The following is a 23854-nucleotide window of genomic DNA, read 5'->3' on the forward strand; positions in this document are numbered from 1 at the left end:
ACGTACACTGCTTTGGAAAAATAGCACTCAAAAAAAAAACAAAATAACGATAAATAATGAAATTGAAAAGTTGAGCACATATGCATGTATGTGCTAAAAGTCCGGGACAAAACAAATGCTAGCAGCGTTACCATAGAGATGAAATAAGTAGTTATGTGATTTCCCGCAGAAAATATACAAAAGGAGTCGCGCAAACACCAGAAAGAACAGAAATATAAATTCCATGAAATTCGTGGTTAATGTAGAAACTACTGAGAGACAAGGGCTTGGTAAACAAAAAATACTGTTATTTAAATTTGTTTGCGGCAGACAGAACTAGTAAAATACTAGGTGGTTTAAATTTAAAATGCGATAATTCAAAAATTTTTACATATGCCTGACCTCATAAAAATGACATACGTATATCAAGAGATGTTCATTGTATAAGTAAAATATGCAAACAATAATAATCAGAGGTAAAGATACTCAATCTAGGACACTGACTACATCCCTACTATATAAAAAATAAATCGATATTAAATATATCAAAATGAAGTCTTATGTCTAGTCATTGAAATGCAACCACAGCGTTATTAAACGGTAATCTAACGGAGTCATAATGGCAGGACTGCCTGAAAGAAATCCTAAATGCTACCAAACGAGGCGAATCACGTTATCAGCATGCCATAGGCTGCACAGGTGAGTTAATTAATGTTAGATCACTCAGTGGTTGATTCGGTAAACTCAAAGCTTATTGCAAGAAAAACCCCTGACAGCTGTTTTTTTTCTTCATTCTGCTCTAAGGATCGACTCGACATAGAATAAGCATTTTCATGTTGTATCGAATTTTACAATACACTCGTCACGCACTAGAATCTGAGTGTATACCATAAGTACACGCTGGTTCGAGATATTTGCATAACGTATTAATAATTTTTTGATATGTTTCATTGGAAAAAGTGAAGATAAATGACACTATTCGTACTTGATTCCACACGCCCATTTGCATTCGTTGCTGTCAAATATCGTATTTATTCAGCCCCAAAAACAAAATTGTATTAAGAGAATGTGTAATATATAGGGTGTTTCATAACAGTTTATAAAAAGTTGAAGAGATGAATTTCTGAATGATTTTAAGAAAAAGTTCATATCAACATGGACCTGTTTTTGCTTTATGCCTGAAACACTGAGTGATAAAAAAAGTTTCACTTCATCTTTTTCCCCAATAATAAATCAATTCCGGTATTAAATATTGTAAAGAAAATTAGAGAGTGTAAAATAGGCATAGAGACATATCTTTCAAGGGGAAAACAAGATTTTTAATTTTATCAATAGCGGCCCTGTTGTTGTTCCCCTGAATATTTTAAACGAAAAATATAATACGCCCCTGGTTAAAAAAACAAAAATAATTTTTTGAATGTTACATATTTTTGCGGAAACAAGTATCTTGAATATTTTTTGTAACGTATTACGAAACATTTTGCATAAAACATTGGGCCTGAAATCGTTAATAAACAATAATAAACATAGAGATTATTAGTGGCTAAAAATCCAACATAGATTGGAGACAAGAGTGGAAACCTCTGGGAGAAAGAAAACCATCGAATTTTAACACAATCACCACACGCGATACTGGTTATACAGGGTGTCTCAAAATTTGTAATTTTTTTATTACGAGTTTGAGAATTTTTTAAAACCCCTTATATATTCGGAGCGCACAAGACTCAAGACCATTTTTATTTTCAACTTATTTTCAAATTAATTCGACAATTTTGTATTTATAATCACATTTTGGTCTTCTTTTTCAGTCCACATTTGTCTGATGAAGATAACAAAAAAGTATTCGGAAAATGCAATCACATAAACGGACATGGTCACAATTATATTAGTAAGTTTTGAACCATTTAACAAGATATTTTTGTTCTTAGTATAATTTGGCACTTGCAGTAAAGGTGACCCTATTTGGGGAGATAGACTACAAAACTGGCATGCTAATGAATCTCACTGATCTGAAGAATTATATGGACCACGCTATAATGAAGCCCATGGATCACAAGAACATCGACAAGGATATTGAGTACTTTATGGACAAACCAAGCACCACTGAGAATGTTGCTGTTTATTGCTGGAAGCGTATGAAGGAAGTTATGGAGCATCCTGAATGGTTGCATGAAGTTGAGATCTATGAGACTGAGAATAATGTTGTTCGATATCGAGGAGATTAGCGCACTTTGCGGAATGGTGAGACAGGAACCAGAATATTTTATTTGAAACTAAGGAGTAACCATAATACTCCATATATCATATACATCATAGTCTTATTGAATTATATAATAATATAGTACGAGTTATACAACTATATACAAAAAGTTATACAATTTAAATTTATAAGGCACTTTAGGTATGGAATCTGAATCATTAAACGAGTTTTTTTATGTCGGCCATTTCGATTTAAAAATCAGCCATTTTTGAACTTTGGTTTTTTCGTCCCGAAAATATTCCGTTCCTTCATTAATTAATATAGCACTTACACCCGGAACAGATCTATTTTTGAACAAATTCCTGATTACATGACAAAGGGTGTTCGTCATTACGTCACTGTCAAATTTTGGACAGACGGACGAAAATGGAGAGTGGAAGATATTTTTTTCATTTTTTCGATGGAAACATTTTGATAAATTACAAAATTCCGATCAACACTCCATTTTAGCCGAAAATAAAGGATCTCGCTTTATTTCTCTTGAAAATGGCCAGTGCTAAAATAATAGAGCTTAACGAAAGCAACACATGTAAAATGTAAGTAAAATCCAAACGCTTTTTGGGTGTCAGTAGGCATTTACAATTTACCGATTTTGTCTTCATTTACCTCTAAATTTCATTGAATGAATAATGAAGACTGAAGATAAGTTTCCTGGAAAATCAATAAGAGATTGGATATTTAGTGCCGTGCCCCAAGATACCTAATTAATAAATATAATTCCATTCACCAAATCCCAACATAATTTACTACCACAAGGTAATTGGTTAATATATAGGGTTTCCCGGAATGTGTGGACGATCTCTTAAATTCACATAGAATACTTGAAAATAACAAGGCAAGTTCTTATAGATTTTTGTCCCACAGGCTCCCCTTACAGAGATAATGCAACCCAAAACTGGGCTGAAGATAACTTATATCATATAAAGTCCTGTCCAGTAACAATTTCTTGATCCTAAGGCAGCCATTCTCTAGGCAACTATAAATCAACCAAATCTGTTTATTATAAAAACCTAATTTATCACCACAGCGCAGTTAATAAAAAAATTCTATAGATGTGACAATGCCCTGGCAAGATATTCCTGCCCAAAATGCAACATAATCTATTGCTCCCTAACCTGCTACCAAGCAGTGGCACACCAGGAATGTTCAGAAAACTTCTACAAGGAAAATGTCATGAGTGAACTGAAATTAGACACCAACGATCCTCAATCAAAATCGAAAATGCTAGAAATTTTACAGAGGGCCCATGAGAGCAATAAACTGCCATCCTTTAAAGTTTCCAATGCAAGTAATGAGGACTCTGATAGGTTCTATTGCTGTTTTTGTATTTATTAAATGTGTTAACTTATCTAATTTTCAGTGAAGTGGACTTAGATGATATTGAATTAAATGGATTAGGGCCATTCTCTCAGTTTGTAGATATTGAAGATTTGGAGGAGGACCTGGACTCAGATGATGACATTGATTATGTGGATATTTCTGAAAGATTGGCTGGTGAAGACAATTTATAATGGAAAGTTGAAAAATTTTTGTTTTTAATGTGGTTTCATAGGTGTAAATCTTGATGATACTGAAATGGTTTGGGAAAACCTGACTGCTGATGAAAAGCAAGATTTTATGGCTTTCTTAAAGTAAGTTTTAGCTGAAAAAGATGAGCATTGAAATGAAATTTCTTTTAATATATAGATCAGAGGATGTCTCCAAATTAATTCCTTCCTGGCAACCCTGGTGGCTGCACAGGGAGGAAAATAAGGTTACAGAATTAAGCGAGGATGCAACTCAGACTTTCAAAAATAATTGTCCCAAATTGAGAAATATTAAAGATTTTTCCAGTATTTCGGTGGGTAAATCAATAACTGTTAAATCATAATTTCTTATTAAAAAGGTTTTAGACAAAAACCCCAGCAAATTGTGTCAAATATAATTTGATAAATTTGCTAGCGGCTTATGCGTTTACAGCGCGCTATTTCAATGGAGAGCATATGGACTTTCCTAATGAAGCTGTTGCTGCAGTAGCAACTACATCATTCGCTCTTAAAAAGGGTCAAAACTTCGAGAATTACGAGACAGCGTTGAAGAGTGTGGAACAAGCTTGTATTAATGTAAGTTTGTGTTTTGTCTTGTGTTTCTTTTAGTTTGGTTTTATTTTACAGAGCGAGTGGATTATTACTGATTCTGAAAACCTGGATTTAATGAGTGAAGATGTCGAAAAAATCTTGAACGGCCCAAATTCGGAAGAAAAGTCGTTTTATGTGCTGTGTGCTCTTACTGATTTTCAAAATTTACTGAGGGAGTGCCAAAAACCCAAGGAGCAAAACTCAGCTGGAGGTGATATTTTTTCTTTATCCGACGCCTTGGCTTTACATCGTATTTGTTTAGCTTTCAGCAAGCAATTCCCTAACGAACATTTCCCGCAGTTGCAGTACGAGACCAAAGAAAAGATAAAAAAGTATCTAAAAAAAAGCGATTACTTCCTGAGTTTCGCCAAAGATGTTCTGAAAATGTGATAAATTAAGTACCATATAAATTCATATAAGCGCTCGTTCGTTTATCCAGAAGCGCTGTTGGTTGTTTTTTAATTTTATATGATCCAAATCGCATGTAACTCGTACACAATATAAAGTCTTGTTTGTGTCTATTTGACTGAGTATTATACGAAACAGTTGAGAATAAAGAAAAACGTATTTCAGCAATGATTATTTCTTATTACAAAAGGGCCACAACGGGAGTATTTACAAGACAGTTAATTGAGAGGGGCCAAAGGTGTTAAAAATTACTTTTACGATTATGTACTTCGGCAATGGGCTCATCAATCCCCCCTATGTGGAGTTACAGTAGTCCAATTAACTCTATGTTGCTGACAAGTATGAAAATATCATTCTACCTTCATATTCGTCGCACATACATATGTGGCAACGTGCTTTTTCCATCTTGCAATCGCGTGCAATAAAGTCATTTTATCGACTATTCATAAGGAAACTATATAAAAATTGATCATGCTTATTATAAAAATAATAATTATTATGATGCAACAGCTGTCTCAAAGTTGCGTTAACCTTCATTACAAAAATGTAAATATAGGCAGAGAGCATTATTAGAAAGATATATTTAGCATTCTATAAACATGAGCAAGCATCTACTTTATCGATTTAAATCAAGTCGGTCAGGCCGCAGCCATACCTTCCTCACTTATTTCACGTAGATCCCTACTTTAATCATTCATTGTACTCGTGTAAACATCGAATAGGTACTATTATTTGATATGTGTATTGTAACCGTTGAATGCGCAGAGATATTACATATTAAGACCGATAGCAGCAATCTTTATTGCCCTTGGAATTAAATTATTCCAATCAAGTTGTGTAAATATACAAAAAGGTTCTGATAGTGTTAAGATTCTACATTAAATACCCAACTAAACAAAATAACTGTGCAACAAGAAGTAGGTAAGTAAGAAAATTACTGCAATAAATTAACTTCTTTTGTTTTGGTGGTCTAGAAATGTCTGATATAGAAGAATTTGATGGCCTGGAAAAAATTCTGGAGAGCAATTTAAAAGGAAAGGATTACGAACATGTCAGACAGCTTCTATATGGCCGGCCTGTGGTGTAAGTACTCGATTTTCCACGCTACATAATCTTAAAGGAAGCCTCCACAGAAATTTGAGCATTCCTCAATCCGCAAAAGGCCTGAGTTTTGAGCTCAAGGCCTACGGTATTCCTTGTCCAGAAGAACAACTGCGTAGCCCAAAAATCGTCAGAGTGGGTTTATTTCAAGTAAGACTTATTAAATATCGCCAAGTTCAAGAACCTCAAAGTCAGTTAATCTGTTAGCATCAAATACCACTACCTGCTACATCGAAAATACAAAACATGAAGGAAGCAATGTTCAAGATGGCCAAAGAAGTCATTCACACTGCAGCCCAAATGGATGTAAACGTGTTTTGCTTTCAAGAAGCTTGGAGTATGTGTCATCTCTTTAAAAAAGGTTGCGAATTAATGTATTCATTGGTTGATCACAGATATGCCCTTTGCGTTCTGTACCAGGGAAAAGTATCCTTGGTGTGAGTACGCGGAATCTGCCCAATATGGGCCAACCACAAAATTTCTGCAAGAAGTACGTCGGCTCTTCGAGTAACGCCCAATGTAAAATTAACGAATTTTCAGCTGGCCAAGCAGCACAATATAGTATTAATTTCGCCAATATTAGAGAGAGACGAGACTCATTGCGACACAATTTGGAATGCAGCGGTGGTAATAGACAACCATGGACAGTATTTAGGGAGACACAGAAAAAACCATATTCCAAGAGTCGGAGACTTTAATGAGTCCACGTATTATTTTGAGGGAAACACTGGACATCCAGTTTTTGAGGTGATGAATGTGACTGTACACACAGCAAATAAACTAATAAAACGGTATTTTAGACTGAATTTGGTAAAATTGCAATAAACATTTGTTTTGGAAGACATCATCCTCTGAACTGGTTGGCGTTCGGAATTAACGGAGCGGAAATCGTCTTCAACCCTTCAGCTACTGTAGATCAACTTAATTTGCTTTATTATTCTCCTTTACAAGTACTCAAAACTTTAGGTGGGCAGCTTAAGTGAACCCTTATGGGGTATTGAGGCTCGAAACGCAGCTATAGCTAACGGATATTTCACTTGCGCTATTAACAGAGTAGGCACAGAGGTATTTGAGAATGAGTTTACTTCAGGTAATGGGAAACCTGCCCATAGAGACTTTGGGCATTTTTATGGGTCTAGCTACTTGGCGGCGCCTGATGGATCTAGAACCCCGGTAAATCAAAAATACTTGTTTAAAGGCTTATAAAGAACCGTCTTAATATGCTCACTTGTTTTAGGGGCTGTCGAGAACGAAGAATGGCCTCTTGGTTGCTGAAATTGACTTGAATATGTGCCGGCAAGTGAGAGATCATTGGGGATATCAGGTATATTTTACATGTTATCAACTTAAACCCGATTTACGTTGTTTTAGATGACCCAGAGATTAGACTTGTACTCGAAATTCTTGCCAACAGTACTGGAGTCTGATTTTAAGCCTCAAATAGTGAAAAAACAATGATGATAATTTTTAAACAATTTTCAGGAATTTAAATGTGATAAAAGCCCTAGTTGTTTTACTTACTTATTGTATTTCTTACTAATTTCAAGTGCCGCTCGGTACAACTGAGCATTGACAATTCTTAACTTCATATTCTCTTCCGATAATTTTTTCCTAGTTAGTTCCTTTTGCACCCCTTTTTCATCATCAGAAAAATCTATGTCTTCAGTTTGAACTTTTGAAATAACAAAATCCTTAGAATCATGGTCTATGCTCCTCTTTAAGAGCTTGATTACCACTTGGGGATTTAAAGTCTGCACATAAAAATTCGCATAGTTCTGGACAAATTTTACATTACTAATCGCGGCTATATGCTCGAACTTCTGCAGAATTTGTTTGCTCTTCATTTCCCAGGTATAAACAAAATGGTCCTCCGCTGCTGTGGCCAAAATGCTGTTATTGAAATTCAGCGCCAATGCCACGATCTTGCCTTTATGCCCAATAAAATCTTTAGTAGGAGGAGTTTCCACAAAATGGTTTAAAGTTCTAGGAGGGCTCTTCAAGTAAAACTGCTTTACCAAACCAGATATTGTTCCTATATAAAGATTCCAACATGGGGAATCAAATAATATGGAAGTAAGCTGTTCCTTGAAAACTAAAGACAGCAATAGGTCACCTGTTGACAGGGTGTATAAGCGTGCAGTGTGATCGGCTGAGCATGTGGCAATCCTTGAACTGCGCCCAAAGCAGCCTGTGAATGAAAAGGGGCACTTCTTGGGAAACAATCAGAAAATGTGAAGTTTTAAAGAGAGCAAGCCAAAAATATGAATTAAATTTTAGCTCACCTAAATGGATATCTCTAATTGGCATGCTATGATCATTTCTAGTATATACAGGCTCAACTTGCCCTATGCTGCTTTGAGCTAACAGGCTATGATGAATGGCTATTAGGTTGGCAAGAAAATATACCACCAAAATCCCATCTTCACCCCCAACTACAACATATTCCCCATCACTTGAGAATTTTATGCAGGTTATGGGTTGAAAGTGCCTCTCCTGAACTGAAAGCAGTTTGCCCGAAGACAGCTGCCAAATATACAATTTTGTTGATATCGCTACTGCAAGATACCTGTTTTGGGGACAAACGGCTAGGCAGATTATTGGCCCAGGCATGATGAGTCTAGAATATTTATGTATTATTTTATGTTAAGTCTTTAAATATAGGTACCTTATATTTTTGTCAATTTCTTGACTGTTCAGGGGCCATGCATGCAGCAATGGTTTATTGGTTTCGGCAGTTAAAATGTAGTCTTCTCCAACAACTGATAGACACTTATTGGGTACAGTACCTCCATTTTTGTAGAGCTTTAAGACGTTTTTTGTATTGTAATCCCATAATGAGACAGAAAATTGTTGGGAAGATTGGGAGGTGGTTAATAGAAGTTCTTGATTTTCCATTTTGAGTTTTGCCCGTTTCACAATTGGACACTAGTTTGAAGTTTAATGGTTTTTATCACGTTTAAAGAGAAATATATAGGATTAACGTCATGAAAACGTGCTTTACAAGAAATCCCCCTGTTCTCGCTCGTATTTTTAGATTTAAAATTTAAGACTATATATAGATAAAAGAACGGTCACATAAACCTGGCTGAACGTTGCTATGGTGATGCAAGGCCACCGCGACAAACAACAAAAAACAACAGCTAGTTGGAAAGGCAAAACATTGAGGTTAGTTAACTGTGGTGTCTTGTATGTACAATTCAATTTATTAGAAATACCCCACTTTTGTAGTCTTGTAGGCTGTTTACTACATACTAAAGAAGAAAAAAACATTTTTTTTCCGACTACTTGCTCTTTTCCTAGCAGATAACGTAATTTGAACCCTGTCTATTGGACGCTGAAATACTTTGTGATGGCTTTAAAATGGGGGACCTCTGAGTGAAAGCTACTAAGAGAATGGACGTACTTGTTTTAGACATTTCAAAATTGGTAACTTCTTATTAATTATAAAGCGTAATATATTCCTTAGTTGCCGTCTATTTTAGATTAGAGCTAAACATATTGCTTTTAAAAAAGATCATACAAAAGACTTCGATATTAGCATGAAAGAGAGATTTCACCAAGACAACTTCAAGTTCAACATAGAACTTTAGGAATACTGAGTGAGTCAGTTTAAACTGATGTAAAACAGCAATATTTATCTTGAATACCTACCTCATGTTTATAATATGCACTTTAAATTTTCAAGGAAATTATTCAGTGGAAATATTTCAAAACCGTTAAAGATATGAATTTTTTTGTAGAATGCTTTTTTGTAAATCAGTAAATCAAAAACTTTGAGATTTATTCCCAGCATAGAATGAAAATGTGCAACTTTTTTATCAGGCAAATTTATCTAAATTGTTGTATTTTGTACACTGCAGTACTCAATACTAAATTGTATCATTGCCTTTGAGATAGCCTATTGAAAATTTTTTGTGAATATGCGAAATTTGGGAGAACCTCAAAACGAATATTAAAACCTAAATACCACTTTCAGATTTATCTAAATTGTTACTCTATAACGAATCTACTTCACTTTTCTATTACGTTGTTCTCGTACTGCCAAAACTTACCTGTAAACTACAAAAAAAGCACAATCAGAATCTCCCCTTTTAACTTAAACTGCAAATGCATCTTACCCCGATTTTGTACTCCCATCGCCCCATCCGAATGTGGCTCCATCCAACGCCGTCTTTTTAATAACGTTATCGTCATTAACGAAGTAAAACTCACCTGTAAATCCCAAAAATACAACAATTCGGATCTCTCCTTTGAAATTAAATTACAAACTCAACTTACCCAAATGTTTAATTCATATTGCCCCATCTTGTGACTCCTCCGAACACTAACAGAATAAGTACTAGAAGTTATACTTTCACCACAAAAGGAGAAAATTGTTTTTAGCGGCACTGATTTGCATTCTCTAAATGGCAGCTACATGACACCCAGTTTAACTCACTAAATGTCAGCGACGCGAGACGCACTAAATTTTCACTACATTAGTAATGCATCTCACGAGTTTTTATAACACGGGAACAGCCGATTATCCCAATCATGAGTTTATTCTGACTAAGATACAACTTGTTTGCAATCACACTAATTTTCGACGGAATCATTTAAGTGATATCCCTACAAATAACACAAAAAATTTTACAACTCGCCTTCGGCAAAGGTACTACTCATAGGTTGTACGATAAAGGACGATCAGTACGCGACGCAAAATTATATATTATTCCTGTTAGAGAAATGGAAAGTTAATTTGGTAAATGATCATTTCATTTTATCCTTTTATTGGGTATCCGTGCCTTGGGCACCCTATGGCGTTCAAAGTAGCGTTGGTAGAATTTGTATCCCACTTTTCGGTTTCACATCACCATTATCGACTTTACTTTCTTAAATATGAACATAGATTTATTAATCACATCTGAGATATGTATATCTGACAATGGCTATTTTAGCTACAAGAAAAAAACGCAATTAAAAGTTTATCTATTTCGATATTATTCCGTTTTGAGTTATGTGGGAGGACCTGTATTTGTATCTCTTAAAACTTATATTTAATATCAAATTCTGCGCTACTCATTATATTACCTTTATCTATAAGAGCAAAAAAAGCTCATATATGTATATACATATATATATATATATACAGGGTGGTCCACTTTTTTGTAGCAGGATTTTAACAGTCGATAGACAAACTTATTTTAAGAAGAAAAGTTCATATCAACATAGGCTCATAAATGCTTCGTCTTAAAAATACCGGGCGTTGAAAATTAAAAAAATATTCGATTATTTTTTTATAACACTCTAACCTTTAGAGATATTTAAACAAAATTTGGTGTACAGCATCACATTGTATAGTGCCATATTCAGTAAAAATATTACGGCCCACGAGCAACTAGTCTCGGAGTTGTAGGATTTTACTATCATAAAATTCAATAAATTACTAATACGGTCCTGTCTAAAGTCAAATTTCAATTTTTTTCTTAAATGAGTAATTCATTTTCTACAAAAAATGTCTCTTGACATTTTTTCATATCTGGCTCTGTTGCGTAACAAATTTATATTCTTTTATTAGATAGTTTCTATGAAAATGAGTAAGATAATAATTTTTTGCAGTTCTTAAATACAGAAATGCATAATATGTTGGAGGAAATTCCGCTGAATTTGAGATTAATGGGTTGGTTCCAACTTGACGGTTGCCCAGCTCATTTTCATAGAAATGTAAGGAACTGGTTGAACCATAATTTTCCGGGAAGATGGATTGGACGAATGGGGCCTGTCGCTTGGCCTCCACGTTCCCCCGACCTAACCCCGTTGGACTTTTTTGAATGGGGATTTTTAAAAGAACAAGTGTATGCAACTCCTGTGACAACAAGGAAAGAACTTATTGGCCGCATTAGAGATGCGTGCATTGAATTGAGAAATCATAATTTAATTGGGGTTCTCCGATCTATTAGACGTCGATGTGAATTATGTGTGCAACAAAACGGTTCATATTTTGAACACATACTTTAAAATAAGTGAATTTTTGTAGCTCTTTTTAAAAAATTGTTTTTATTTAAATAATGTTTTTAATTAAAATTATGTTTTATCTAATGAAAGAATACAAATTTGTTACGCAACAGAGCCAGATACGAAAAAATGTCAAGAGACATTTTTTGTAGAGAATGAATTACTTATTTAAGAAAAAAATTGAAATTTGACTTTAGACAGGACCGTATTAGTAATTTATTGAATTTTATGATAGTAAAATCCTACAACTCCGAGACTAGTTGCTCGTGGGCCGTAATATTTTTACTGAATATGGCACTATACAATGTGATGCTGTACACCAAATTTTGTTTAAATATCTCTAAAGGTTAGAGTGTTATAAAAAAATAATCGAATATTTTTTTAATTTTCAACGCCCGGTATTTTTAAGACGAAGCATTTATGAGCCTATGTTGATATGAACTTTTCTTCTTAAAATAAGTTTGTCTATCGACTGTTAAAATCCTGCTACAAAAAAGTGGACCACCCTGTATATATAACGAAAATAACGACGTTAGGGGAACTTCAAAAAATATTTAAAAAGACTTCTTAAATAAATGCCTACGGGGTTGTAGAAATTACATACTTCTCATCGTTTATGTAACTTTAATAACGTACGGTTAAAACAAGAATAAATAAATACATTTACTATACAAATAAAACTTCCCAATACGCATGTAATATTGCACTCCAGACTTTGCTAAAACCCACTCTTCTGACGCTAAAACTTTTTTAAATTTCTTATATCAAGCTACAGTCTGCCCCAAAATCATGAAATAGTGAAAAACGTATATCAAACTAAATCTTTAATATTTTCCTTAAAATAAATATCAATATTTAAAGTTTGGCCACGATGGGTTGGCCAGCCCGAAAGCCTGACTTCAATCCCATAAAATATTCGCGGATTAAACTACGCAAAAAATAAGGATTTAGACTGCCTTTCGAAAACGTTGGCTGAGTGAAAATCTCTCTGTAAATGATGCGGGTAGAAATGATCACGGAAACCTGATATTGATTATTATACCAGACCCATGCTCTTGGATTACAAATACTGAAGGCGGAAGCGCGCTTTTTAATCGTTTTATTAACATTTTTAGTGCTCGTTCTTTGATATTAAATTTGATGTACGTTTTTGATTATTCCCTCATTATGGAATCGAGTGTATAAGTTTATTCTTCTAAACGATTCATTTTATCGGTTAGGTCATATATTGTAACGTTCAATTTGTATTGTTCATTCGCATTAACGCTCGCGGTCAGGTTACAGTCAAGACCAAACCGATAATATAACTCGTTCGATTACTTAAATAACATGATAAATATACAGTGCATTTCTTTAAAGACACATACCTAATTAAAGTAAAAGGATTGCTTACTATTACTTACTTGATGGGAAATATTGCGCCCTAAGAGACACTGTATAAAGCATTGCATAAAATAATATTAACATTAATAGTGCTAAGATGAAGGTCTTAGAATGGAACAGCTTGACCAAGACCTCTATAACATGAAACTTTTTTCAACATTTTTTTAAATTTATTGGTAATACTGGAGATTCAAATCTTTTAAGTTTCACTGCATCTACTTCTAGCAGTCAACAACCTTTGCAACGATTTATGTGTATCCTTTTTTCATTAATTATTAATCAATTATCGTTGACTATCAAAGTTTGCATTGGAAAAGCTGAACATTTATACATAAACTTCTGATTAAGACCAACAGGTAAAAAGTAAATACATATACAGTTAATGTCCAAATAACCATTAAATATATAAATAATACTTTTCTTAGGAAACCAGTTTCCTTGAAAACAAGAAAGTAGTATGATACAAAAATACTTATTATATGCAACAGTACTTATAAAATATTCCTTTCATGATGATGTGTAGTCAGCATAAGAAGTATGACAATTGTTACTACTCAGAAAATTTCCGCATTTCCTACTCCAAACCTAAAAATTACTAATTTCGCCAAATGTCTTTTTTGAAAAATTCGTCCAATTCCTTATTATTTGCTATTGAAAGGCTTTAGTTCAATAAACCACCACTCAGGGTGAGCGAGTGTTACGCGTTTAAAATTCGGAAAATAAGCTCTAAAACTATAGAATTGTCGCCCAGATTGTTGGAGGATATCCGATGCAATACCTGAATCAGTTCATTATCTAAACTCAGCATGTAAATCGGGGCCAACTTAAGGCCACCACTCCCAGCTAAATACGAAACCTGGAAAATAATTATAGGAGAAAAAGAATTTTCGACAAATTTCGGCTTTTTAGTTTACCTGATCCACATGTAGCGTTGCCCTGATTCCCACCTTTTGACAATTATTGGATATTAAAAGGTCTAGATACTTGACGAGCGCGGTGCAGCACGCCTTGGCTATACTTTCTGAAACTTTGGAAATGTCTACTGGATCCTGGTTCCTAGGGTTGTCTTCTACGTTCTAAAAGAAGAATTAATTGTATGCACGATAATGCACAAGTGTTAAATAAAATAGCTTACTTGTAAAATGAAAACTTCTGTCCATCTGACAAGGGTCATCCCGCCGTTGGACAGATAATCTTGTCCGTTATGAACCCTTATAGATGGAACACCTCTCAGGTCTTTTAGGTCGATAGGCGATTTCACCCTTTAAATGATATATAAATATGAGACAGAAACTCAGAAAATCTCCGAGGTAAACCTAGTCAATAGTCCATATGGTGCATGTCTCTATTCTTTGAACCGTTGTGTATGTTGAGTTGCCTACCATAACATCCTTGTTATGATACATTTTGTATCTTTGCCTATCACGTTGTTGTGGAAAATTTACTTATTTTTGCAATGCCATTGTAAATATAAATAGTAAAATATCGACTAAAGCATTATATTCTTGACCTTATCTTCTATAGTCCTATTTACTCCAATATTGGCTAGGTTTACATGGTTCAAAATTATTCTTACGAGCAGATACTATCAATTTTACATTTAACTTACCCGGAGTTGAAGTCACAGTCATTTTCTCCCCAAACAATACTAACACTCTCATCTGAGTCCGCATTAATACACCCACAGGCAATAGTGTGATTCTTCATATTACGCAAATCATCTCGAATTTTATCCATATGTTCAGACGGTATTTGAATCATCAGCCCATCTTCCACAATGTTGGATTTCGCAGTTAAACCGCTGCTAGACTTCAAAGACCCGTTGAAAACAATGAAACTGGCCCCAGTTACTAAAAAAAGATCTTTTTTAGATATTTAAGACAGGAATATAGGAATATTTCTTACTTTTCCTGGGTTTATTGTGGATGTTTATAGCGTGAGTGGTGTAACAGTTCTCATGGCCTTGCGTATCTTGAATACACACCAAATGCGAATCGGCCTCTCGGCTGAAATTACCCGCAAACGCCAGAATATGATCGCTCGAATTGCTAATTGACTTCATTATCTGTAATTAATCATTAATATTAAAGTCCTTAGAGTAGTCGGCAATACCAACCATATCGTAACGATTCCTAGGTATGGTTATCGTAGTTTTCTTGTCCTCCATGTGGATTATTAAGCCTCGTATTTGAGGTAAAGAGTAGGTGAAATTCCTAAAGTCCTTTTAGGACAAAAACTCAATTATTGTTAAAATTAGTTTCGAATGTTTTTTAAACCTTACAGCGAGAAGATTGATTATAGTATGTCCGATTTCAACGTAAACACTATCCCTATGCCTACTGGAAATTAACGGGCTTGGATAATATCGGTACTCCGCTCCTAATCGCAAAATCAGCCTTAAAGGGAAGAGTTTAGCCCAGGGGGTTTCCCACCTGAAATATTACTTTACCAAAAGTTTTTTTTCGAGTCAAAAGTACCTATGTATTAGAATTCCTATCAAATAGGGTTCCTGAGGGATGATCACGTTCTCTAAACACTGGAATGTGGGTTTGATATATACGAAACCTGCGTGGTTTTTGGAGTCCAGAAAATTTGCAGTGTTATGCAGGGAAATGCCCAGCTCTTTGATTGATGTACCTATGGAACTGTATTTAAGATACTATATCGTTTTTTAGCAAAAACCATTTTTACCCTTAACAGCTTCAAGATAGATGTTATATACGTGGAAAAATACGTCTTTTGGCACATAACTCTCCTCGTCAATATACTCTATGAGGTAAACCACTTCGTCGCAGCCCACATTGATAAGTCCTTCTGACGAAAAGCACCAGGCATGTTTGTTTATGCAACAGCTCACTAAAGGAGGAAAAAAAAACTAAATATGCAGTTGAACAATATAAGAACAAACTTACTGTTGACGATTTTAACATGCACGAGTAAGTTTTGATTTAGTGCAAATGCCAATGACTCGTTTTTCAACATTTCTACCACTCCCGGTGAATTGGAGCATTCAGAATATACCATATCTGAAGAAACTTATTATCATAACTATATTTAACGCTGAGATCTGAGGAATACTACCTGTCCTATTCAAGGCCACAGTGGGTGGCAAACTAGTTTCACTCTTTGGTATAAAAGAGCCGGTACTTTCCTCGATTTTCGGCATATTTTTGGTGATTTTTGGAGCTACCACTACAGGCTGTACAGACTCAGTTTCCTTAGTTGCTTCTTTGGGTCTTACCGGAGATCTGTTGGTCTTTGCTTCGGGGTTATAGTTAAAATCTTGGTCCAAATTCGTCAAGTCACTTCCAGGTGCTATACCGTCACAGAACATCACAGATTTATTAGATTTCTTACTAGAACCTGTTTTAAAATATAAGTTAAATAGTGATTATTATATCTGTCAATAATCCTCCTACCTTTTCTTTTTAACACCCCAACTGGGACCATCACTGATGGCAATGATGTTCCAGTTTGTCCCGCCTGTTGTAACGGTGATACAGTGGAACAATATTCCAGAGGATTATTCGGATTTGGCCTGAAAGCTGGGGAATTACCGGAATCTGAAGACAGATTGTCCGAGCCAGCGTTGTCTGCACTATTTCTAAAATAGAGGAACAAGTGTGCCTTAATCCACACAGAAAAGGGAAAGAAGTGAATCTCAATATCAGTCATACTTGCTCAAGATCGTGTAGCATTTATTGCAAACTCTGGCTTCCGAGTCCAAGTATTCCAGCCTACACCGGAGATTACAGCACTTTGAACATAGAACCTAGAAAAATATCAACGTTTACGCCGGGCAATTACTTAAAGCAGGTACTCGATTTTATAACATCATATGGGTTTGAGAGTAAAGTATTTAGCGACGATACTCTCGCAAGTTATACATAGACCCACAGAATCCTCTACTTTACAGTATGTATGTAGAAATGTATTTTCACGTGACTTTTTATAGAACATCTTACCAAACCACAAGCTCTACAATGATGTCGTCTCTTTATTACGGTAAATTTCATATCACAGTGCAGACAGGCCGCAGCATCAGCGTCGGGTATCCACAAGGGCGCTTGTTTTCCCAACCAAGATTTGTCTAAAATTATTGATTTCCAAGGGAAAATGTTGAATGTTAGTCTAGAAATGAGAGGATATTATATACCTAAAAATGTTTCAGTTGTTTGCCCAGAATCTTCGCTAGCTCGAGATTCATTTATAATCTCTATTGAACTCGCCTCTTGGGAATTTTCCAGACTTGCAGCTTGTGTTACTGTTTGTTCGTTTATTTCGTCACTATCAATAGACCCTGCGGGGAAATGTAAAACAACAATTATTTCCATATAGTTGCAATAACAAGTAAAATTTAAGATATACTTACACACATATACTCACCTTGTATAGGACTGTCCCTCTTTTCTAAGGTACATCCAATATTCTCTGATTTAGGTTTAAAATTATGTCCTAAATTGGTATTTTTTAGTCCCACACTTTTGCTTGTGAATTTGTCCTCATTATTAGGCAACTCTTCAATTGATACAGTACTGGCAGTGCTGGTGCTACCGGTGCTGCAGTCAGAAAAAGTTGGACTGGCGGAACTAGTGTAGTCAGACTCAATGTTGTGTGTTGTTTTGGGGTCAATTGATTTGTTAATGTATACGTTGTTGTATGGTGTTGAACCTGGACTGCCTAGAATACAGTGAGACTCAGTATGCCTTCGTGGATGATATAAGTGAAGTAAATATACAAGGAAAATTGCTAATCATGAAAGATTCTAATAATATAAGACACATTTGGTCTAATAACTGACTACCATTTTTCAAAATCAAAAATATTTAATAGATCCTTAATAAAAATATCTAAAACAATATTACACAATGTTGCATGTTCCATTCCTATGATAAGCTTGTTTCATACCAATCAAGTTGATTTTTCTTCCTCCAGTCTGATCACTCAGCTGGTTGTTCAAAGACAAATCCTGAGGCCTGCTCAAGGACTCTTCAGGTTGATCATGTTGCAAGAATGATTCTTCCCTTCTGGAAGTTTCCTCCTTAATTGTGGAGCAAATTTCTACAGTCTCATTTTCAGGTGGAACTGAAAACGACTGCTGAGCCTTTTGCTGCGGCAGTACTTCCAAACACTTAAGGATTTGAGGCGCGGATGACGACGTTTCTTCTGCCAACGCAACTTCGACTACATATTTTTTTGTTCACTATAGGCAAATCAATTTTTTATAGAACTTACCTTCAGACATATGTATTTTCTCATTATCTGTATCTTCAATATCTTTGTGAGCTACCTTTTCACTCACTTCCTTATCATTTATTTCACACCTTTCTACGCTAATGGGCTCTTCGATCGGTTTTAAAACATTTTCCTCTTCAAGTTCCAGCTCTTCCAGCATCTTGTTCAACTGATTCTCATCAATATCTATGTCAGCAGAAAACCTAATTGCTTTCTGCAGAGAGACTTCAACAGCTTGAGGCTCTATTTGATTTAATTCACTTGCTTTTGTAGTGACTTTGTTGTTCTCAATTGGAACCTTATTATTTGTAGTGAGTTGTTTATTTGAAATAAAGTTCTTGTCTTGGTCTGGTAATGTTGCTTCCAGTGTGGGCTCTGTCAATTCTACCTCTTGCACTTTTTGGTCAAGCTTTTCTTCCTGAATCTGTGGAACATTAAAACAGTAGGCTAAATGAATGAATTTAATTTGCCTTGATGTAGAAAATACAGTTATACCTGAATTAGAAAATGATGAAACAAGTAAAATTCATAATCTTGAACAAGCTTTAACTGGCCCATGTAAATATTAAATCCCAATGATAAATTTTCAAAGCAACTTACCACATCATAATTATCTATTTCTATTACTTTCTCCTCACATTTTTCCTCTTCAGCCTCCCTTTTTTGTTCTGTAAGTACTGCAGATTCATCAAAATCTTTGGGTACCACTTCTGATATATTGTGTGTTTCAGTAACTAAATTTTCTTTAGTACTGTGTTCCTGATAATCTGAAATATCTACTAAAACTCCTTCTTTATCTATATTAACTTCTTCTGCAAGCTCCACATGCTTATCACAATTCTCTTCTGCCTCTGCATATTTTACACCATCAAAAGCTTTCCAATTTCTATTCTTATTAGAAAAATTAAAATCATTTTGCTCTAGCAAACTATCAGACTTGAAGTTAACATTTCTATCACATTCAGAATCATTATTTACAGGGTCTAAAGCTATGACCAAAGCTTCCTCTGTATTTGTATCAGTCTTAGGTGAATCGACAGTATTTGTGATAGAATTTTCCACTGGAGTTAAGCATGCAACTTCACTTGCATATTCATTATCAAAATCTATAGGTTTTTCCTTGGAATTAACATCAGTGTGATTTTTCTCATAAAACTCAGTCAACTTATTATTTGTGTTTAACCCTGGTTCTGACCTTTCAGAAACCTCATGTTTATCTGTATCTACAGTTTGTTTATCATTAACACTAAATTCTAGCTTATTGTCTTCAACATCAGGGCTTTTATTTTTGCGTGTATCACTCGTTTCTACTGTATGGTTTCCACTGCTAATGCTACTGTTCAAATCAAGGTTTAAATACTCATTTAAACTATGGAAAACATTGTTTATGCTGTGTTTGGTCACGGAGGGTGATTGGAAAGGAATATGGGGTTGAGAACTTTCAGGACCATTTTTTAGGTGTTGGTCTGTGAGTTCAGAGTATTCAAAGTCATTTAGCACTTGATCCAGATCCACAGTATACTTATCCATCTAGAAACGAGTGCAAAGGTGCGTTTATTGACTGAGAGTAATGTTTGAAAGAAAAAAGGACAAATATGTTTATTTTGTGCAAATGGGATAGAAATTAGCAAGAAAACATTGGGAATCTGCAACTACCTATTAAGCTACTTTTAGCACGATTTTTATTGCTTTCTCACCTTTTTCAATTATGTTTCCGGTTCTCATTGCCTTTTTTTGAAATTTACGAATAATTTTTACAAAAAGTGCTGTTTTTTTTTATCTAAATGTTTTTATTTTTCTTGCTACAAAAAGAAACTCGTCAAAACTTGAATAACGTCAAATTTATGAATCTGCTGTCAACTTGAGTTAGGGCTAACGTATAACTTAGCCAGTTCAAAAATTTGACGTTTCATTGAGGACCTAAAAAGATTTCAAAACTTTATCTGTATTTATAGTATATTAGAACAGATTTAATATATGTCATTTTAAGTTTTTACTGTATTATAAATTACCAGGCTTTATTTTATGCAATTTGCAAGGATTTCTAGCGAAATTTCCTCACTTCTTTATAATATTAATGTCGTTTATAACCCTTCAAAGTTCACCATACCACATTCTTAATTACGTCACATAATTAAAATCTTTTAAATGATATATACAACTATAATTGTCTTGAGTTGCCAACATAACGATGACAGCGAGTACAAGGTTACTGATTACTTAATGTACTAAAGAATGTTTAATAATATGTTACTAAAATATATATTTTGCAAGGAAAATTACAGTATTTTGTTTTTTGTTTTAAAGAAAACGATAGAACAATCTTCTGGACTAGACCTCGCTCTTTATGTCACAAAACTTGTACGTCAATGGTTACGAGTATTGTTCACTGGTATAAAAACATTGCTCATCTCTATTGCTGATGTACTTAAAATCAATACCTAACCTAACCCCACTTTCGTTTTTTCACAATTTTCGTTTCCTTCGCGTAACTTTTTGTTTAAAAAATCAGTAGATACGTGTAATTCGACTATCAAAATAGGTTTTCTAGCTCTTTCCAAACTTTTTCTGTTGCCAGGCAAAATGTCTGATTTGGAGGACATAAAGAAACTCTTAGAGGAGTGTAATCAAAGCCATCTACTCAAATACTGGAATGATCTCAATGAGAGTCAGCAAAAGGATTTCCTGGCTCATCTTAAGAGTATCGACTTTAAAGAGGCTTTGTGGATGTGGCATAAAGCTGAAGCTGATTTTGAGGAATGTGATAAAATAACTGAAGATGATCTTATGCCTGTTGATGTTGAGGTGTGTGTCTGTAAACACAGTTACAGCTTTCAAGGGTCAACCTTGATGTTCATTATTATTCATTTAGTAAAATATCGTGAAACGTTGATGCAACATTGTTTTTTTTATTAACAATTTATAAAAATTTACTTAAACTGCTTTTGTTGTAAATGATTTCAGGTTGAAAAAGATTTACCACACAGCACCATTGAAGAATATAGAAGTATAGGTTTAGAAGAGATTTCAAATAACAAAGTTGCAGTCATAGTATTAGCTGGTGGACAAGGCACCCGTTTAGGTATGCCTTATCCAAAAGGCATATGTCCTACTGGCATTCCCTCAGGTGATTTGCTGAAGCTCACAAATCAGAGCATTTAATCCTTATTGTATTTTTAGTTGCATACAGAAATTAATTTCTTTATTATTGTAGGCAAAACCTTATTTCAACTACAAGCAGAGCGAATTCAGTGCCTTGAGGATCTAGCAAAACTTAAAACAGGTAATAATGATTATTGAACAAAGAAAACCCCCACAAAGCTTGTATAATAATAACGTTTTTTTCAATTAGGTAAAAGCGGTACTATTTATTGGTACTTGATGACAAGTGAGGCAACACACATGTTAACTGAAAAATTTCTCATACAAAACAGACATTTTGGTTTAAACAAAGACCAAGTGACTTTATTCAAGCAGACACAAATTCCATGTTTTGATATGACTGGGAGAATAATCTTGGAAGAGAAAGACGAAGTTGCAACATCTCCTGATGGTAGTTAACAATGGCAGTTTGAAAGTTTGATTTCTTGAGGGTCAATTTTAGGTAATGGAGGGTTATTCAAGGCGCTTCAAGAGCAGGGGATGCTAGAGGATCTACAAAAGAAGGGAATTAAGTATGTTCATGTCCACAGTGTGGATAATATTCTGGTCAAAGTGGCGGATCCTGTTTTTATAGGCAAATGTGTGAAGGATAACGTTGATTGTGGTAAGCATTTTTCCAATTTTAGAACTATTTATCTGAGCTGGACTTTTTTTGCAGGGTTGAAAGTAATAAAAAAGACCGATCCCACCGAACCGCTAGGCGTAGTAGTGCTTGCAATGGATAAAATTGACGTGGTGGAATACACGGAGCTGCCACCCACGACGGCAGCTTTACTATCTCATTCGCGGGAGAATTTAGTTTTCAATGCAGGCAATATCTGCAATCACTTTTTCACAGTAGATTTCTTGAAAGACATTAGTAGCAAATATGAGTTTGACCTGAGGCTTCACATGAGCAAAAAGATCGTCACCCAAATAGGTCCGGACGGCGACAAGATTCTACCCCCGGTGCCCAACTGCATCAAAATCGAAAAATTCGTATTTGACGTAATAACCTATGCTAAAAACTTCCTGGTTTGGCAGGTGGAAAGGACATCAGAATTTTCTCCAGTGAAAAACAGCGATGTTTCGAAAAGAGATTGTTTTGCAACTGCGAAACGTGACCTTTTGGCTTTACACAAGACTTGGGTGGAGAATAATGGAGGGAAATGCCAGGGAGCTGGTGTGGAGGTTTCCCCCAGGTTATCTTATGAGGGGGAGGGACTTGATTTTGTCAGAGGAAAAGAGTTTAAAGAGAACGAGGTATTGATTACTGATAGAGAGCAAAGAATGCTAGATCGAAAAAGTTGAAATCAAACGTTAAATTTCGGAATTGATCAATGAAGGCAAAAATTGAATCAGGTTTCTTTTTTTTTCCCGAATTTTTTTACATAGTATTATAGCATTTATAGGTGCTCTGCATTGCGTGAAAAATAAAAATTTATAAGCAGTACCTGTGTTCCAGACTTTATTTGTTAAATACTTTGTGTATAAAACTACTTATCATTAGTTACAGTTGTAAATGATTATGGTTAAACCACCTATTGATGTATTCCGATCGCGGGTCGCAACTGAATGGTTTCTGTTAAAACATTCTTGATTCTGTTAATTTAGAATTAAAGTTAAATCTATTGGGGATGTAATATTAAAGAACTAGTCATAATAATCGGAAAATACAATTTCAAATCGTTTTCGCCGACTTTTATTTGCCCATTGGTTCATTTTCAGTTGGTTTGTTTAGGAAAATGTGATGCCCTAAAAACTGTAGTTTGATGCAGAGGATGTCGAGTTTGAAACTGTCAGTGTACGGTCCCACTACCTCATACCTCAATTAAAAAAGAACTACAGTCATTGGGCCAGTTTCGGTAATGGTTTATTTTGGACCTAATATTGTATGGAAATTCCACAGAATTCCTCTTTAACCTGAAAGTTCGTTTATTGATCTATTTGCAGAAGATAGGTACTCTATGTTGTTTCGCAGGAAAATCTATCCGTGATAACCTCATATCGATCAGCTCAGATATGCCTTTTTTTCGCTACCAAAACGTCTAAAAACAATAGTCCGTCCTTATTTGCCCAACATTTTATCAAGATTTCCATAGAGTAATTGACCAACATAGGAATAAGGGAGCTGCATTATTATTTTTGAGAGAACCATCTGTGTATGAAAATGGGCTAAAAACTCCTTCAAGAATTGTCTAAAGAGAGCCATAAACTCAGTTAAAGTTGCGACAAG

At 34.9% G+C, this 23854-nt stretch overlaps 6 protein-coding genes and 1 long non-coding RNA gene across 8 annotated transcripts; 5 read left to right on the forward strand and 2 right to left on the reverse strand.

The window, feature by feature from the left end:
• Positions 1 to 477: 477 nt before the first annotated feature.
• Positions 478 to 2414, forward strand: purple (6-pyruvoyl tetrahydrobiopterin synthase purple). Its single transcript, XM_066293091.1, has 3 exons — positions 478 to 678; positions 1788 to 1867; positions 1927 to 2414. The coding sequence occupies exons 1-3, from the start codon at positions 599 to 601 to the stop codon at positions 2202 to 2204; spliced, it is 438 nt and encodes a 145-aa protein (XP_066149188.1). The 5' UTR covers positions 478 to 598; the 3' UTR covers positions 2205 to 2414.
• Positions 2415 to 2576: 162 nt separating this feature from the next.
• On the forward strand, positions 2577 to 4932 carry LOC136345081 (zinc finger HIT domain-containing protein 2). Its single transcript, XM_066293087.1, has 8 exons — positions 2577 to 2775; positions 3292 to 3546; positions 3600 to 3733; positions 3792 to 3870; positions 3926 to 4079; positions 4132 to 4341; positions 4393 to 4567; positions 4619 to 4932. Exons 1-8 carry the CDS (start codon positions 2726 to 2728, stop codon positions 4744 to 4746), a joined length of 1185 nt encoding a protein of 394 aa, XP_066149184.1. The 5' UTR covers positions 2577 to 2725; the 3' UTR covers positions 4747 to 4932.
• Positions 4933 to 5379: 447 nt separating this feature from the next.
• pyd3 (beta-ureidopropionase pyd3) lies at positions 5380 to 7385 on the forward strand. Of its 2 annotated transcripts, none has more exons than XM_066293090.1 (10): positions 5380 to 5685; positions 5739 to 5847; positions 5898 to 6015; positions 6073 to 6202; positions 6261 to 6355; positions 6406 to 6612; positions 6666 to 6776; positions 6832 to 7038; positions 7103 to 7189; positions 7237 to 7385. In XM_066293090.1, the coding sequence occupies exons 2-10, from the start codon at positions 5741 to 5743 to the stop codon at positions 7321 to 7323; spliced, it is 1149 nt and encodes a 382-aa protein (XP_066149187.1). In that variant the 5' UTR covers positions 5380 to 5685; positions 5739 to 5740; the 3' UTR covers positions 7324 to 7385. The 2 variants fall into 2 exon arrangements, with proteins under 2 accessions (XP_066149187.1, XP_066149186.1); XM_066293089.1 differs by having other exon boundaries at positions 5380 to 5681.
• On the reverse strand, positions 7374 to 8903 carry LOC136345080 (WD repeat-containing protein 18). The gene is made up of 3 exons (XM_066293086.1): positions 8531 to 8903; positions 8148 to 8482; positions 7374 to 8053 (listed from the first exon to the last, which is right to left on the reverse strand). The coding sequence occupies exons 1-3, from the start codon at positions 8758 to 8760 to the stop codon at positions 7383 to 7385; spliced, it is 1236 nt and encodes a 411-aa protein (XP_066149183.1). The 5' UTR covers positions 8761 to 8903; the 3' UTR covers positions 7374 to 7382.
• Positions 8904 to 9045: 142 nt separating this feature from the next.
• LOC136345086 (uncharacterized) lies at positions 9046 to 9648 on the forward strand. The gene is made up of 2 exons (XR_010733098.1): positions 9046 to 9291; positions 9348 to 9648. It is a non-coding gene; the product is annotated as an uncharacterized lncRNA (long non-coding RNA).
• Positions 9649 to 12463: 2815 nt separating this feature from the next.
• Sara (Smad anchor for receptor activation) lies at positions 12464 to 20559 on the reverse strand. Its single transcript, XM_066293083.1, has 20 exons — positions 20175 to 20559; positions 19078 to 20007; positions 18478 to 18901; positions 18151 to 18426; positions 17629 to 17922; positions 17399 to 17542; positions 17208 to 17332; positions 16920 to 17014; positions 16662 to 16846; positions 16324 to 16605; positions 16155 to 16268; positions 15934 to 16098; positions 15720 to 15879; positions 15524 to 15674; positions 15359 to 15463; positions 15148 to 15307; positions 14852 to 15092; positions 14378 to 14504; positions 14157 to 14318; positions 12464 to 14098 (listed from the first exon to the last, which is right to left on the reverse strand). Exons 2-20 carry the CDS (start codon positions 20005 to 20007, stop codon positions 13940 to 13942), a joined length of 4299 nt encoding a protein of 1432 aa, XP_066149180.1. The 5' UTR covers positions 20175 to 20559; the 3' UTR covers positions 12464 to 13939.
• A 142-nt stretch (positions 20560 to 20701) lies between these two features.
• On the forward strand, positions 20702 to 23309 carry LOC136345079 (UDP-N-acetylhexosamine pyrophosphorylase-like). Its single transcript, XM_066293085.1, has 6 exons — positions 20702 to 21282; positions 21442 to 21604; positions 21692 to 21760; positions 21830 to 22030; positions 22082 to 22243; positions 22298 to 23309. The coding sequence occupies exons 1-6, from the start codon at positions 21061 to 21063 to the stop codon at positions 22927 to 22929; spliced, it is 1449 nt and encodes a 482-aa protein (XP_066149182.1). The 5' UTR covers positions 20702 to 21060; the 3' UTR covers positions 22930 to 23309.
• Positions 23310 to 23854: the final 545 nt, after the last annotated feature.

The sequence above is a fragment of the Euwallacea fornicatus genome, chromosome 18 (genome assembly GCF_040115645.1).
Source record: "Euwallacea fornicatus isolate EFF26 chromosome 18, ASM4011564v1, whole genome shotgun sequence".
NCBI classification, from domain to species: domain Eukaryota; kingdom Metazoa; phylum Arthropoda; class Insecta; order Coleoptera; family Curculionidae; genus Euwallacea; species Euwallacea fornicatus.